Below are 17441 nucleotides of genomic sequence, written 5' to 3'. Positions count from 1 at the left end.
TTCACCGTGGAGAGGTCGCAGCCGGTAGCCACTCACTACGCCGGTAACATCAGCAGGCTCTGGAAGAGCTGGGGAGTGGGAGGGGAGCAAACACCACACAAACGAGGGCTCTAGGGCAACAGAATTCAGGGAATGAGGATAAGGAACACAAGTCAGCCTGGAAGCACAGTCACCAACTGTGTTCCAAACTACTCTTCGGTTCCATACAATACACCTGCTGCTGGGACTGATGCGGCTCTGTTCAGAGCCACCGTTTACTGAGCGTGCTTATTACGTGCACTAGGAAGGGGAGGGGTGGATGTCCAGGGGCAGACAACTGGGATTGGAATGTGGGTTCTGCTACTCACTCACTGTGTGACCTTGGGCAAGCGACCTCCCCTCTCTAAAACTCAGTGTCCTCCAGAGCAGATGAACATAAGGGAAGGGAAGCAAAAATAATCTAAAAACAGGGAGGGGGACAAAACAGAAGAGACTCATAAATACGGAGAACAAATAGAGGGTTCCTGGAGGGCTTGTGGGAGGGGGGATGGGCTACATGGGGAAGGGGCACTAAGGAATCTACTCCTGAAATCACTGTTGCCCTATATGCGAACTAATTTGGATGTAAATTGAACAAATAAAAATTTTTTTAAAAAATTAAAAACTCAGTGTCCTCATCTGTGAAATGGACTTAGTAATCCTCCCTATAGGTTGCTGTAGGGGTTTAGATAATATGGACGCTGTCTTTATCAAAGTGACGATGACATACTTTACAAACACTATTTAATTTAGTCATTACAGCGGCTCCATAAAGTAGGTCACAGAGCTAGTTAAGTGGCAGAGCCAGACTCTCGATCCAGGTCTTTCCATCTGCCCTGGGCTCAAGATCCCTGAATGAATAACGTATATAAAATGTTATGCTCTGATCTAATATGCTGCAGGAGAATGCAAGAAAGAGAAACGCGGTCTCTCTTTTTCAAGCCACAGAACTAAAAAGCAATTCTTCTTGGAAGATGAACCACGGAGAAATGGCAGGGCAGCATGTTTAAGAAATCTTGCCTATTCTTCTCGCCATCTTTTTGCCCCACACCGGCATCTCCCCAGGAGTGAGGAAGTGTATCATTTGGCTAACCCGCCACCGTTGCCCCGGGTGGAAGTGAGAAAGGGTCGGGTTCGAGATCTATTGTGAAGGCGGTGCCCCAAGGATTTACTGATGGATTAGATACGGGGTATGAGAGAAAGGAAGGTGCCAGGATGATTCTAAGGGTTTTGGTCTGAGCAACTGAATGGCGACGCCGTTTCCAGGTCAGGTGGAACAGTGCTGTGGACATGGTAAGCTCGAAGCACCTATCAGATATCTAGGTGGTGATGTCAAGGAGACAGGTGTATAAATGGGTCTGGAGCTCAGGGAGTGGTATTTCAAGCCGTGGGATGGACGAGGTCACCCTGGGAGTGCAGGAGGACCAGCACTGAGCACTGAGCCGGGGCCCTCCAATGGGAGACCAGGGGTTCTCGCCCAATCTGCACAACAAAACCACTAGGGGAAGGCAGGTGAATCCTAATGTCCAGGCGCCTTCCCAGATCAATTAAAGCAGAAACTCTGGAGGTGGAGCCCAGGAACCAGTATTTTTAAAACGCTCCCCAGGTTGTTCTAATGCCCAGCCTGGGCTGAGGGGCACTGCTTTAGACTGAGAAGGTACAGCCAATGAGGCAGGTCGAAAATCTGGACAGTGTGCACTCCAGAAGCCAAGCGAAGAAAGTTTCCAAAAGGAGGGAATGATCCCTTCATCAGGGTCATAGTCCCACAAAAAGGGAGGTGCTGGGAAACCCAGCAAAGGCGATATGAGAGAAGGGATGGGGACAAAAGCCCGAGAGAAGTCGTCCAGGAGAGGTCAAGTTTACTTGGATCCCGTTTCCGGCAAAGGAGGCATTTTTAAAATGACATTGATGAGGCAATTAGAGCTTAAAAACTTCATAGTTATTTGATGATTTTATGGAAAAATTATTAAAATTTTTAAGGTGTGATAGCGGTATCAGGTTGTGTGAGAAAAGAATCCTTACCTTTGAGCAATGTTTACTGAAAAATTTACGGATGTCTGGATCAGGCAGGGCGCTTGGGTGGCTCAGTAAGTTGAGTGTCTGACTCTTGGTTTTGGCTCAGGTCATGATCTCACCGTTCGTGAGATCGAGCCCCACGCCGGGCTTTGCACTGAGAGTGCGGAGCCTGCGTGGGATTCTCTCTCTCTGCCCCTCCTCTGCTCGTCGCGTGCTCTCTCTCAAAGTAAATAAAAATAAACAAAAATAACAGAGGAGTACGCTGTCACAAAATAGCCCATGGGATGATAAGCGCTGTCCATGGACTTCAGCATACCATACTGCCTAGTCTGGGTTCGAAGAAAGAGAGAGGGGAAGAGAAAGGAGGGAGGGAGGGAGGAGAGGAGACAATAATACAGAAAACCCCTTTGACCAGTTTTGCCGAAAGAGTGGCAAAGAAATGGAGGTGGAGTAAAGGAGTCGAGTCCTTGAACAGGAAAGACAGGATGGCACCCACCACCCCAGGGGAGGGTGGTGCTGATGGGAAGCCAGACGCAGTGGGCAGGTGTGCTTGAAGGCGGCAGGACGAACCGTTCCCATCAAAGGGAAACTTCAAAAATAAGCAAGGTCAGCTGAGAACGAAGAGAGGGACTAAGATTTAAAGTAATTTTTTTAAAGCCACGGTCTCCCTAAAGTCCTTTAAGTCAGGCATGTTCCCAGACCACGCCCTGGATTCCCTGCTTCTGATTCTGGGGGTGTGCGCAGGCCCGGGGAGCGCTGGGCTCAGCCCAGCCACTCTCTCAAAGCCAGGAGGACGGTGCTCCCTGCGGAGCACCCTGGGAAGACCGGCCATCACGAGACCGTGCCAGACCCCGTGGCTGCTGGGAAATGTGGGTGGCACACTCCAGCAGGCCAAGAAATGCCTGACTCGGGGCATTTTAATTCGGGTTAGTCCCACTCTCCGCTCTGCGTGGCAGCCGGCTCTCTTTGTCTCCTCGCTCTCTTATAGACACACAAGTGAGAAACAATTTCTAGTTCTGTGGTTGGCACCAAGAAACCCTTCCAGAATTGGTTCCTAATAGGTTAACTCAAAGGTAGCAATGAAAGATTACAAATGACCAAAGGAAAATAAGACGGTTACAGGTGCCTTTCTCTCTCTGTCAGTCCACACCAAGGTGGCCGAGATGCCCCGGAGCAAACAGATGGGAGGTCTGGAATCTAACTGCTACCTACTCACAGGCTGTACGGGGGCAGGGCAGCGGGAGGGCTGTGGGAGGGTCCCCATCTCCTATTTACAGAGCTGGATAAGAATCCCTGCCCCAACAAGGGTAGGAGAGTCCACAAGGTGGGACAGACACAGGGCTGTGAACGTGTCTTTGGGAACTGCCTGACCATGCGGGGCTCCCTGCCGGGCCTGCTCCCTCCCTGCTTAGCACACGGAGCACAGGAGAATCTGGTTCCTCTGCTCCCCAGGCAACAGCAGCCGCCCTGTGGGCTCCATGGAGACCAGGTATATTTAGACCACAGAATGTTTAGAACAGCCTCGGCAGTCCAGGAGGTGGAAATCCAAAAGCAGGAAAATCCCACGGAGCGAAGCGTGGACTGATACCTGACTTCAACTCACCTCTTTTATAAATGAAATCCATGATGGCCCTGGTTACATGAGCTCGACTCAAACTCTGAGCCCCCTGAGCTGCGGGGCCACCTGATCCCTGAGCTGCCTCTCACCTGATGCCGCTGAGGGTGCGCTTTGGGCGAGGGACGAGTCTTAAGGAAAACGAGAGGGCACTGCCTGCCTTGCCTTTGGAATTCTATTTACAGTGTGACCACTGCCGGGTCAAAGTGGCCCTGTGGCCCTCTCAGACACCGGCTCTTCTTTCCAAGGCAGAAACTCAGAGGAAAGGCCGAGGTCAAGCCATGTGCTACCGCTTATTACCCACCTTTGGTGTTGGGGTGCCCCTAAGCCTTGATGCCTGAACTCCCCCGGGAGAGGGACCCCACGAGGGTTCATCCCCAGCAGAGACCACTGGAGAAGAGGTGGTGGGGTTAGAACCACCCAATGCCCCCCGGGGAGCCCACCGAAACCGTGTCCCACACTGGTCTCGCATGAGCATTTGGAACTGGCTGCAGGCACAGACTCATGGATTTGAAGAGAAGGCTCATCCTGCATTCCCTCAAAAATAAACCAGCAAACACGCAAACAAGGCAGGCAAACTGGAGTCTTGTAAGTCTCAGCAAAACTTCTTAAGAATAATAATGCCCGATCCAAGGAATGGAAGGCCAGGGCCGACAGCTTTTCTGTGCGGAATCTCCACTGGAGTCTAAGGCAAGGCTGGTCCTGGCCAGGCTGAAGAATTTTGGAACCCAAGGGTGCAGGCACCCGTAGAAATCACCTGGTTACACGGCAGAGTTTCCTGGGGGCTTCCATGGTTGGGGGGGGGGGGGGCTGGTCCGAGTGAGGCTGTCAGTGAATCAAAGTTTGACTACCATACACGCGGAAGATCAGAAGAATCGTCTCTCAGCCAGAATCCTCGTTCTGTCGGCAGGGAGATCGGGGCCCAGGGAGGCGAAGACACTTCCTGCCCCTCCAGGCCAGGTGAGCTCAGACACCCCGGTAGTAGCTGTTCCTGGAGCCCCTTCTGCTCCCCTCCCACCTGAGGATAAAGCGACACTCGGGGATACCTGCCCTAACCATCTGGAAGTGCTCATCCCAATGTCCTACTGAGGAGGGCAGGGCAGTAAGGGGCCCGGGGCCATTCCCAGGGCTCTGCAGAATGGGAGTTAGGGGTCTGGGGACAACGTCAGGAAGGTCTTAAGTGCCTCCCTCCTAGACAACATGAGTGTGTGAACAGAGGCTCTGGCCCGCCGCGTGTCGAACACTCCACCAACCCCAGGCAACCGCAGAGCTTCTGATTCACTCTCCTGATTTTAAAATCCCTAACCTGAGATCCCACCCCACCTTAGCCTGAAAAATACTTCATTCCCAATGACCGTCAATTACAATTAGATTATAGAACCAGAGAACCGGCAAATGCTACGTAAGGAGCCAGAGATCCTGCAGTTCAGAAATGATCAGCCTGATTTCTTGGGGGGCATGAAAAACACTGTCCTTCTGCCAATGCCCCTGCCCAGGAAGAGCTTGTGCCCGGGCTGGGTGCCATCCTAGGACTGACTGGCCCCACACGGAGGGTCACCACGAAGGGTGTGCTGTTTGCCACGAGCGTGCACTGTTTCTTGAGCAAGATGAGTGAAATCCATGCTTCTTAACCATTTATTTGCTACTAAATACGCCCAATTGTACCGCTTCCTTTCCCACTACCCAAGTCGCTGCTCATTAGCCCCTTTGCTGGAGAGTTGGCTAGCTCTCTGCTTTATTGGCAGCTCATGGAAAGATATGCAGGGGGAAAAAGCTAAAAAAAGCAGGTACTTGAATTATCTGCGGATTCCTTTTTTTTTTTTTTTTTACCGCTTTCTTTGGGGTGTTGAAAGTGATAACAGAAGGCGACTGGCCTTGTTAGGCACAGATCTTTTGGGTAATTTGATGAAATATGGTTTCCAAAAGAAGGTAAATGCTTCTCTTTCCTGGGGGAGGAGTGTCCGAGCCCCCAGGTACTACAATTGTTCTGCCTCTCAACACCGCACCGGGCGCGACTGCTTGTGGCGGGTGGGACTGAGGACTCCTTTCAAAGTAGGGACCGAAATGGAAGGAGTCTCTGCTAAGAGGTCGCTAGGCAAACACCACAGATCTAGAAGCCAACCAATGACCAGAAAGATCACGCGGCACACACTTTGACCACTGGGATGGAGGCGGGACCTGTGTTCTCAGGGCTCCACGGTCAGGTCAGGGTCGGTGGCACACTGGCAGGAAGAAGGGAGTTTCTCAAAGCCTCCGTTCAGTTAGTCTTTCAAAGCCTGGGAGCGCCCCCTGGTCCTGCATTCATCTTTCACTTCCCCTTTCCTCTGCTGTACCTGCAACACGACCTCACGAACGCGTCCCTCACCCGACAACCATTTTGTTGCTACGGAAAATGGCACCAAGTCACTGTCGAAATCAAAACACGAGGTTTTGAGGACACTGGGGGGACCCGTGCCTCCATCCCATGGTCCGTGCAATACAGTCAGAGACGGGGGGCTGGAAGTGTCAATACAGGGTTAAGAGGGATGACGACAACTCCATGGACGACAAATCTGTAATGGCTACTAAAGGGCAGCCATTGTGATTTGTTGACTGGCTGTCTTCTCTTCTACAGTGGCAGCCCCAGGGAGCAGGGGCTTGGTGGGTTCTCGTCACTGCCGGTTCCTAGTGACTGGAAGAGCACCCAGCACGTCACGGTCACTCAGCAATTATTTGTGCGACGGACACGTGCTCTTAAGGAGGACTGAGAGGGTGGCTTGATCATCTGTTATAGTTTCAAGACAGACACCATGGGGATGGAAAAGGCCCAGAGAAACGAAAAGAGCAACAGCCAGAAACATGGTTCGAACCCAGCTCTGCTCTTTATGAGCCTCACAAGCCTGGCAAGTTCCTTCTCTACACCTCATCTCCCACAGGTATGAGATAGGGCCCGTGGCCTATCCTGCAAATTTGTTGTGAGCCTGACTGAGGAAATGCGTGTAATGGGCAGGTGCTGAAGAAACTCAATGGAGGGACTCCTCTGGGATCATTACCCCGCTGCCTCCTGTACACTTGGGCATTTCGTGCCTCGGCAGTCTGTGACACCCAAAATAAAGAACCTGGGGAGAAAGCGTGAACAGAGGTTGACTACTTACTTAAGTCTGGAGATTTTTGTGGATTTCAAGTCTACGTTAGTCCCTTTCTCGTTCTCATAGGTTACCAGGTTTCTCAGAATCTGTGAGTCCCAACTCTTTAAGACAGCGAATCATGGGAGAGAAGTGTTTCTAGGAAACTAATACTTCCTTATGTATTTCTTTTTTTTTTAATTTTTTTTTTTTAACATTTATTTTTGAGAGAAAGAGACAGAGCATGAGGGGGAGAGGGACAGAGAGAGGGGGAGACACAGAATTGGAAGCAGGCTCCAGGCTCTGAGCTGTCAGCACAGAGCCCGACGCGGGGCTCGAACTCACAAACCGTGAGGTCATGACCTGAGCTGAAGTCAGACGCTCAACCGACTGAGCCACCCAGGCGCCCCACCTTATGTATTTCTATAATGCTTGTAAAGCATTCAAGAAAAGGGGGGAAAGATACATTACAAACACACAAAATAGGGAAGAATGGGTATGTGTCAGGGCCAGCTGCTCTGCTAGCAAGACAGAGCGGGCATCCTTGGGACCCTGGATAACCACAATAACCAATAGACCGACGACATGAGCTTTCAGACAGGGGACTGAGCTCCAGACAAAGGGACTCTCCCACAAATGGTCCTTGTCCTCCTGCCTCCAGGGGAAGTTCTAGGATGTTCACACCTTAAGCGCGCAGCAATAAGGAGGACAGGGCTGGAAAGGAAAGTTCCCCCAAACCAACCGGCCCCGCTGCCTCGTTCAGACTCCCACGGAGGAGAGCCAGGGGCCCGGACACGGTTGCTCTACACTGCTAGGTACTTCCAGGTCCCAACCTCAGACACCTGCTTCGTGGTTTCTCAGCAAGCCCCCCCACACCACCCCGGAGAAGAGCCCCATTGCTTTCCTTGGACCTAAGGGCACCGCCAGCTTCAGTGGCATCACCCTCCTGCCACGGTGGTGAATCCTGATGCTCGAGGTGAGCACCAAGGACTCGAGGGGCAGATCGACCCACCCCAGAGCCCCACGGTACCTACAAGTGGCAGCCTTTTTCCTGCGGCATCCATGCTCCAAATACTGCCCCTTGCCTTCCACGTTCAAACCTGTCTTGACCGCTCCACGTTGGTTTTCAGACCAAACGTTTTTGCTGGCTAGCAGCAGATGTTCAGTTTTGCTGGCAATTTCTCGTCACACTGGGCTCCAGCTGGATGAGCTCCGAGGGGGACCCGCAGGAGTCACCACCCCTCCAGCTGAACTCCAGAGTGTTAGCCGTACCACAGAGTGACAACACGGCCACTGCTTGTAGCCCCCAACTCAACAGGGGGCCGGCTGCTGCCACATGGCCGCCTGGCTTCTGTCCAACCCCGGGTGCAGGTGAGTTTCTGCCCGGCCTCCAATCACCCAACGGGGCTTTCAGTCGGGATGGGCCTCACGCTAGAGCCAAGAGCCAAGAGCCAAAAGCCACGGAGAAAGAGAGGGCCCGGGGTGTTCTTTGATGGGATGGAGAGATCCACAATGTCACAAGACTTCAAACAGAAACCTAATGTTAGAGACGCATTTTGTAGAAGGAAAACCATATCTTAAAACTGAAAAGAAAAAAAAAAAATGAAAAGAAAGGGGGGGCGCCTGGGTGGCTCAGTCAGTTAGTTGGGTGTCCCACTTCGGCTCAGGTCATGATCTCGCGGTTGGTGGGTTTGAGCCCCACATCTGGCTCTCTGCTGTCAATGCAGGGCCTGCTTTGGATCCTGTTTCCCTCTCTCTCTGCCCCTCCCCCATTTGTTCTCTTTCCCTCTCTCTCTCTCTCTCTCTCTCAAAAATAAATATATATAAAAAAAAAAATAACTGAATGGGCAAGGGGGCACCTGGCTAGCTCAGTCAAAAGACCATGCAACTCTTGATCTTGGGGTGGTGAGTTCGAGCCCCGTGTTGGGTGTAGAGATTACTCAAATAAAAAAAAAATAAAAATAATAAAAAAAAATAAAAAAACACTGGATGGGCAGGGCTCAGAAAAGGCCGTCCCAGCATCTAGTGCTGGGTGTGGGTGGGGTCACTCAAAGGGTCGGGTGCATGCTTCTGTGGTTCCTGCCTGGGGGCCTGCGGGTCCCTCCCTGGATAGCCTCCGTCCTGGGAGAGAGGAAAGGAGCCCAGAACAGCTACTGCCAACATCAGGACACACGCAGGGGAAGAGGCAGGAGAAGCAGCCCGACCCCGAGCACTTCAGTTTATAAAATGTGTGTGTGGATACTATTTTATTTAGATCTCTGCCCCAGCGACTCAGGTCACTGGGGATTTTCAGAACGCTTCAGATTTTTAAACTCTTAAGAGTTTTTCCACGAAGCCTGAGAGAACAAAACTATTGATTGAAACCCAATGGTCAGTATACCTCCCACATGTATCTAAATACAAGGACCTCTCTAGAAATCAGCTGCCCTAGCTAATTTTTAACGTGCTGGCACATCTAACCCATTTGAAGGGTGGGGAGACTGGGGAGAAAAAGCCCACCACCCTCGCCAGCCTTTCAGCTGCACCCAGGCTAGGCCCCGGGCTGGGAGACCCCTGCTCGCGGTGCCTGGCCAGAAACACAACCTCACTCGGGACCTAAACCGGAGGGACAGCGTGTGTGCCCAAACTGAGGTGGGCGGGAGACCTATGTTGTCCCAGATGAGGGAAAGTTGGGATGACCCAGGAGTGTTCATTCCCTGGAAGGTTACTTTATTAAAGTCCATTTATTCACCCTGTTTAAGGAAAGCAGAATTGAGGCTGAGGAGACAGAGAACGGGGGCCACTTACTTTTTATTTTACATATTTCTGAGCTCTTTGTGTGTTTTAAAAGTTTATTTAGCTTGAGAGAGAGTGCAAGCAGGGGAAGCGCAGAGAGAGCGAGAGAATCCCAAGCAGGCTCTGTGCTCTCAGTGCAGGGCCCCACATGGGGCTCGATCCCACGAACCGTAAGATCATGACCTGAGCTGAAATCCAGATGCTTAACCAACTGAGCCAACCAGGGACCCCTCTTTTTGTGCTTATTAAAAACAACTGTTCGGGCGCCTGGGTGGCACAGTCGGTTAAGCGTCCGACTTCAGCCAGGTCACGATCTCGCGGTCCGTGAGTTCGAGCCCCACGTCAGGCTCTGGGCTGACGGCTCGGAGCCTGGAGCCTGTTTCCGATTCTGTGTCTCCCTCTCTCTCTGCCCCTCCCCCGTTCATGCTCTGTCTCTCTCTGTCCCAAAAATAAATAAAAAACGTTGAAAAAAAATTAAAAAAACAAGCAAACAAACAAAAAAAACAACTGTTCATTTTCTTAGAATGCTCTCTCATTCTCTTACCCTAGTCAGTGTCCCTTATTGGATGCGACATCACCTCCTTAGGTCAGTCTTCTCCGGTCACCTCCTCTATGGCAAATTCCACTCCCAATTCTGTATCCTGCCTAATGCCTTCAGACCACTAATCACGACCTGGAATCCTCTTTGCAATGGTTTGTCTATTAAATCATCAACTTGCCTCTCTCCCAGAAGTATCCACTCCATGGATCTTATCTGCCTTGCTCCCTGCTACCCTCCTAGGGCCTGGGACCCTGGGGACTTCTGGGGGACACCCAGTAAATATTTTTGAAAAACCAAATACATGGACACATGTTGGGATCTACGAATGTCCATACTCATTCCACGGGCCTGGTGTAACACACAGAAACACAGTTATAATCGAGATTTGATTAACTGTAGGACCGGTCCCACCGATTTCTCCAAAAGCGACCCCTAGCCTACCCTGAGGAAGGCTTTCTACGTGCACACGCACGCAGCCTGCTTTGGCAAATAAAGGTTTATCGAGTTACTCTCATATACGGACGGATTGTCTGTGGTTGCTTTTGAGCTACAAGGGCAGCGCTGAGTAGTTGCAACAAAGACCACGTGGGCTGAAAATATTTACTACCTGGCATTTTATGAAAAAGTTTGACACACCCCGGGCGGGAAGAAACAGAGAAGCGTAGTCCGAGACTCTGACTGCAAATCCCACGGGAGCGAACTGCAGCGCTCACATAGACACCTGCTAGTGGTAAGGGTAGCTAATATTTTAGGTAGGCCTTGTCATGAGCCACGTATTGTGCTCAGTGATTAAAGTGTATTATCTCCTGTGATTCAATTCTCATGACAACACTCTGGGGGAGTCCTGACTGCCGAGGCTCCTGGAGGTCTGATAATTTGCCAGGGTCAAGGAGGTCAGTGCCAAAGGCAGAACTCAAACCCAGACCAACCAACGCACAGACTGTTGGGGGACAGAGGCTGCTTCTTACTCACGCTGCACATGTACGCATCAGACACTCAGGCTTCTCAAAAACAAAACAAAACTCTCATGGAAACCACTGCCTTCCCTCCCCTGGAGTAGATGCTATCTAGTAGAACCACACGCCAATTCAAAATGCCAACTCTGTCTTTGACTCGGACATCTCTCCATTAACGAATCAGCAACTGCAGGCTTTATTATCTGCACCGGGGATGTTTCTGCCTTCTCTCCCTTTCCAGAACATGTGGAGCTTGCTTTTCATTGTTACTATTTTCCTTTAACTGCGCCGTTAAACTCTGGAATTCTCTCCAACCCCCAGAAACCCTGCCTTCATATCAAAACACAGGTTCCCCTGGATCCGGGCGGGATAACAGCTATGTCACTGTCAGTATGACAGTGCATATTCTTGACCACGAAACCTAGGTGTCAGAAGAACTGAGCTCAACAATACTGCTTGGGGACAGTGGCTACACCTGGAGGTGTAGCTTCTGGGAGGGGAACAAGGGGGCGGGGCGCTTCTGGATGATGGTTATGCTCTGTTTCTCGATCTAGGTGCTGCATATGTGGATATGTTCATGTTGTGAGAACTCATTCAGCTGCACCCTTAGGAGTGTAAGTATATGCTATTTTCTGTAGCTATGCTCTATTTCGATAAAAAGTTCTACAATGCCCTCTGCAAACATAGTAATACACAACGGATCTTTTTTGCAGAAATACACATCTCATTTGCTTCGTGCAACATCCTTGTAAAAGGATCAGCAAGCCCATCTTGCGGGACCTTTGGGAGGTGCTGAGGTCACGAGCCCTCACGCAGGGGATTAATGCCCTAATAACAGAGACCCAGCTCCCTTCGGCTTCCCCCACGTGGGGACACAGGGAGAAGTGAGCACCCCGCAATCGGAAGGGGGCCCTCACCAGAACGCAGCCACGTTTTCAGGCTTCCAGCATCCGGAACTGTGACAAAGAAATTTCTGTCGTTTATAAGCCACCCAGTCTATGGTAATTTGCTATAGCAGCCCAAACAGGCTAAGACAGCTTACTAAGACTGGCTTGAGCGCCCTGCTAACCACTCTGTAGATACGCTCTCATTCTATAGATATTCTCTTCACAACAACCCTAACTTTATCCCTGCTTTATAGATGAGAAAAATGAGGCATGGAGAGGTCAAGGAACGTACCTAAGGTTAGACGGTTACTCATAGGCAGGCCAGGGGTTCAACCCAGACAGCCCCACTCCAGAACCCACGTTCTTAACTGTGATGCTAGTCACGCCTTTGGTTGGCTTTCCAGTTTCTAGTGTGGGTCTTCCACCTTCGGGCATGCGTCACGGCTCAATAAAATGCGCTTGTCCAACGCGTACAGGAGCAAGAATCTCAACAAGTGCACCCACCTCCTTCATGGACGGCAGCCTGATTCACAGAGTGACTCTCCATGCCACACAAATGACAGGGTCCATGCCGGTCCCCTTTCTACCCAGGACTTCCCCATTCGTTTGTTGGAAATCCAGAGACCGAGCGCTTGGCCCACCAGAAGCCACAGAGGCCCAGATTAGGTTAGAAACCCCAAAGGTCGGGGCGCCGGGTGGCCCAGTTGGTTGAGCTTCCGGCTTCTGCTCAGGTCACCATCTCCCGGTCTGTGAGTTGGAGTCCCATGTCGGGGCTCTGTGCTGACAGCTCGGAGCCTGGAGCCTGCTTTGGATTCTGTATCACCCTCTCTCTCTGACCCTCCCCCGTTCATGCTCTGTCTCTCAAATAAATAAACATTAAAAAAAAATTTTTTTTCAAAAAAAAAAAAAAAAGAAACCCCAAAGGTCTTCCTTTGTCTTCCGTGACGAAAGATCTATCGCTTTTTAATAAAGTATTTGCTTACCCCGCACTCTTTGAGTAAGCGAAAACTATACCCCGACTGCATTAGCAAAGCTCGGGCAAAGTAAATATAACTTCTGTTGGATGTCTGCAATGTTCCTTTCAGTTGTGCTTTTAGAGGAACATTTCAGTGAGAGCACTTTGGATCCACTTTTCTTTTAAGCCACATCGATCTCTATGAAAGGTAAAATTGCTTACCTATGTTACTTTTGAGGAATTTAAGTGTCCTGTAATGGGGGGGGGGGGGAGCTATTTAAATACAATCGTTGATTTAATCAATTGTCTGTATTTTGGTTTGTTGAACTAAAATAATCTGATGAAACTTTCCTCCCCCCAACCCCCCAAATCATTCCTAGTTTCCAAGACTATCAGGTGAGCCAGGAACTCAAATTAGGGGGGAAAAAATCCAACCACCTTCTTCGAATGACTGTCAATTCGGGTTTGGTGTTAAGAGGACAGGACCCTGCTGACTTCCTCACACAGGCAGTGACACAGGCTTCCTAAGTAGCGGGCAGCCTGGGCAACGAGCCCCCACGCAGCAGGGTGTCCCTGCGTGCCACCAAGTTCCGCGGGTCACCCTCCAAACCGCAATCCCCTGGCACTTGGGGTCCTCGGGCCCAACCCTGAAACAAGCCTCTTCGCGCTGCCATCCTTGAGCAAGACGAGGCAAGGAACTTCCCAAGACCGGAGGCAACGTCGCCCAGAACCCACAACCGGGAGGAGCGGAGGCTGCTTATGCCCGGCCGCCGCGCCCCGAGGTGCCAGCCCCGGGAGGCCCAGCAGACCTGCGCTGCGGGGCGGCGTGGGTGGGGGGGGGGGGAGGGGGACCGTCGTGTCGCGGCCCCGCGGAGTGACGCAGGGAGGGCCCCCTCGGCCGGTGGCAGCTCTGGGGGATGCTGACCTCAACTTTGTTCTTTAAAAATAGCTGGGAGGCCGCGGCGCTCACGTGAGCGGCCCCCGCTTCCCCGGCACCCGCCCGGGGCTCCCGGCGGCTCCCGGGGTCGCACAGGGGGCAGGGCGGTGTCCCCGAGCCCCCGGGGACAGGACGGACCCCCCGGGCCCCGCGGAGGGGGGAGGGGAGCAGGGGGCGCCGGGTGGGGTCGGGGCGTGGGGCTGGGGGTGGCGGCGGGGGTCGGCCGGGCCGCGGGGAGCGGGCCGCGCTCACCTTCTTCACCGACAGCGAGATGTTCTCCAGGATCCGGTCCTTCACCTCCCGCGGCTCCATGGCGCCGCCGCCCCCGCCGCCGCCGCCGCCGCCCCGCCGCCGCCGCTTCCCGCTACGGGGTCCCGGTCCAGCCGCCACCCGACTGCCGCCGGCCGTGCGGGGGCTCCGTCGTGCCGTCGCGGGGCCCGAGCGCCCTGCCGCCCGGCCCGCGCCTCGCCCGGCCCTCGCTCCGCCGCCGGCCAGGCGGCTCCGGAGCGCGGGCCAGGGCGGGGAAGAGGCCGCGGGCTGTGCGCGGGCGGCGGCGGCGGCGACGGCGGCGGGCGGCGGCAGGAACGGATGTCAGGCGGGGCGGCGGCCAAGGCCGGCGGTCGGGTCTGGGGCTCCCGCGCCCGGAGACCCCGCCGGACCCCGCGTCGGGGGGGGGGGGGGGGGGGGGGGGGGCCGTCCCCGTTCCGCAGCCCCCATCAGGCCGGGTTCTCGCCCGTGACCCCCGCAGACCCCGGGCCCCCGCGCCCCAGCCCTTGTCGGCTCACAGCCCCTCGGGCCAGGGTCCGCGGGAGCCCCTTAACCCCGGGGACCCCCGGGTCCCCGCAGACCTTGGGCCCCCCGCCCTGCCCTTGCCGGCCCACGGACCCAGGTCTCCCGGCCCTCCCCAGCGACCCCGAGCCCCTCCACCCCCTCCGGCCGGGGCCCGCGGAGCCCCCCACAGATCTCGGGGATCCGGACAAGCCGCCCCCGCCGGCCAGCGACATCCCTCGGCCCACAGACCCCACCTGGACCCTCCCTTTCCTCGGCCCAGAGGCCCCTGCCATGCCCGGGGTCGTGAGACCCCCCCTCGTCCCCCCTCACCCCAGAGACCCAGGGCCCCTGTCTTCCGGCAGCCTGGAGACCCGGGCACCCCCACCTCGACCTACCCAGAGACCCCCCCCACCCACCCTCTGGCCCTCTCTGGCTGCCCTGGCCCTCACCCGCCCCTAGAAGCCAGTCCGTCTCCTCAGTTCCCCACCCTCACGCCCAGTCCTAAACTTTAAGGCCATTTCAGGTCCCGGGTGCTCCTCCCCACCAACAAAACACACCCTCCGCACTTCCCCTTCTGTCCCAACACCCACTCTGATTCTTACCCACAGCCCATTGATTGCTACCCATATCCCTGCTCTCCTTCGGTGGGGTCGCATACCCTGGGGGCCCCAACTGCCTCCGCCCTGAAACCCACCCTAACAATTCCCCTCATCCCCCCAATTCCCCATCTCTTAAAGCCACCCACACTTAGAGTTCTCAGTCTCCTACCTGGCTCACTTACCTCATTTGGTCTCCAAATAAACATACCCTGATGCATCCATTAGTCCCGCCTTTTCATTCTTTTCTTTTCTTTTTTTTTAAGTCAATATATTGGGGCACCTGGTTGACATTCCACTCTTGATTTCCGCTCGGGTCACGATCCCAGGCTCGTTGCAGCCTGCTTGGGATTGTCTGTCTTCCTCTCCCTCTGCCCCTCTTCCCTGCTTGTGCTCGCTCGCTCTCTCTCTTTCTCTCAAACAAAAAAAGTCAATCTGTATCCTTTTTTTGTCTCACTTTATGAAACTGAGATATAATTGACAAATAACATTACTTTCAGGTGTACAACATAATGATTTGATATTTGTATATGTTGTGGAATGATCAGCACCCTCTTTATTTGAAGACACCCCAATTCTCAACTTCAGCTCCCTATATTTTCCCTCTTTGTCCGGGCGTACCTTTCTCAGCCTCCCAAACCTGGTCTCCCCAGCACAGATGCAAAACACTGATTCTACAGCTTATCCTAAATGGACCCCTCCCCATACACAACCAAAAGTTCCCTCTCCATCCCTCAGTTTCCCCAGGAGAGATCCAAGATGGTGGTAGTTATGTTTTTGTTGTTGCCTTTTTGTTTTTTGTTTTAATATTTCATTCTTTTCCCATTTTTTTAACGTTTTTATTTCTTTTTGAGAGACAGAGAGAGACAGAGAACGAGCAGGGGAGGGACAGAGAGAGGGAGACACAGAATCTGAAGCAGGCTCCAGGTTCTACGCTATCAGCACAGAACCCGACACGGGGCTCGAGCTCACGAACTGTGAGATCATGACCCGAGCCATAGCCAGTCACCTAACCGACTGAGCCACCCAGGCACCCCTTTAATGTTTTATTTTTAAGTCATCTCTACCCCCAACGTGGTGCTTGAACTTACAACCCCAAGATGAACAGTCTCATGGTCCACCAACCTAGCCAGCCAGGAGCCCATTGATTTTTCTGTCACTGAATAAGGGGACAAAATTACATGTCAAGAAAATGAAAGAGAACTACTTGAGAAACTGCATTCTATTACCACTTCAGGATCTAGGTCAAGAGTTCTTCATACTAATGATGATGATGACGATGAGTAATGAGTACTGACTACGTGCCATGCGCTGAACTAAGTGCTTTACCTACATTCGTCTCCTGTATTCTCACACAACAACCCCTGTACAGATGATGGGAACCGTCCGCATCCTGAGTCAAAGTGCCCTTTACATTTCTTCGTACTGTTCTAGCAGGTGATCCTGTAGGGGCTTGGTCTACCCCTTTAGGAAAAGAAGTCAATCTCTCGGCTGAAGGCATTTCTTATTAGCCCTGAGCTCAGAAAAACAGGCGAGAACAGTCTCCGTGGAGCTGAGCTCAGATAGAATGTCAGGTGGAGAAGACGTTACAGTTGCTGGGCAGGTAGAGAAAAGGCTGAGAACAGAGGACTCATTACTCTGAATGAAGAAAGAAATAGTCATGTGTCCAAATGTGTCGGTGGCAAGTAGGAGGGAAACTGCTTGAATGACCAGGCTAATAACCTTGGTGAGCTCCCGACCTGTCAGATCCAACTCTGGCTCATGAGAATCCACCGAGCCCAGAGTGGAACCAGTTAACTTTGTGATTCTCCCCTGCTGTTAAATAATAAGACGTCTTCTGGGCAGCATCTTCTGCTGGACGCCACCTTCCTGTAAACGGCTACTCGCAGCTTGGGCATGGCCGCGTGATGGCTTCCACGGATGTTTTTATTGCTTGGCTATATACCTGTGATGGCCATTTCTGCCATGTTGTTTACATCTTCATACATTGGGGGATGGTCACATTCAACTTCTTGCAACATTCGTTAGAAACTTACCGAAGGTCTGCATGGGTAAGCGGGTGGGAGAAGAGAGGCACATTTCAGTCTTACAAGACTTCTTGCAGGAACGGGAAGGGGCCGAGGGCGTGTTCACGCGCAGATAATTGCCCCAGGCCCAGAACTCGAATATGGAATTCACCCTTGCCTGTCAAAAACAAGGCAACTCAGGGGCGCCTGGGTGGCTCAGTCGGTTAAGCGTCCGACTTCGGCTCAGGTCATGATCTCACGGTT

General features: G+C 52.8%; 1 protein-coding gene across 1 annotated transcript in view; it reads right to left on the bottom strand.

The window, feature by feature from the left end:
* Positions 1–17069, bottom strand: part of PLEKHM2 (pleckstrin homology and RUN domain containing M2) — a 38223-nt gene extending 21154 nt beyond the window's left edge. Inside the window, exons 1-2 of the mRNA XM_030327746.1 lie at positions 17037–17069; positions 14057–14341 (exon numbers count right to left, since the gene is read on the bottom strand). Of these exons, the coding sequence (XP_030183606.1) occupies positions 14057–14341; positions 17037–17069 (318 nt within the window). The remainder of the gene's footprint in view (positions 1–14056; positions 14342–17036) is intronic.
* Between the last annotated feature and the right edge of the window lie 372 nt (positions 17070–17441).

Source organism: Lynx canadensis, chromosome C1 (assembly GCF_007474595.2).
Source record: "Lynx canadensis isolate LIC74 chromosome C1, mLynCan4.pri.v2, whole genome shotgun sequence".
Lineage (NCBI taxonomy): Eukaryota > Metazoa > Chordata > Mammalia > Carnivora > Felidae > Lynx > Lynx canadensis.
This window is presented reverse-complemented; position numbering and strand designations above follow the sequence as displayed.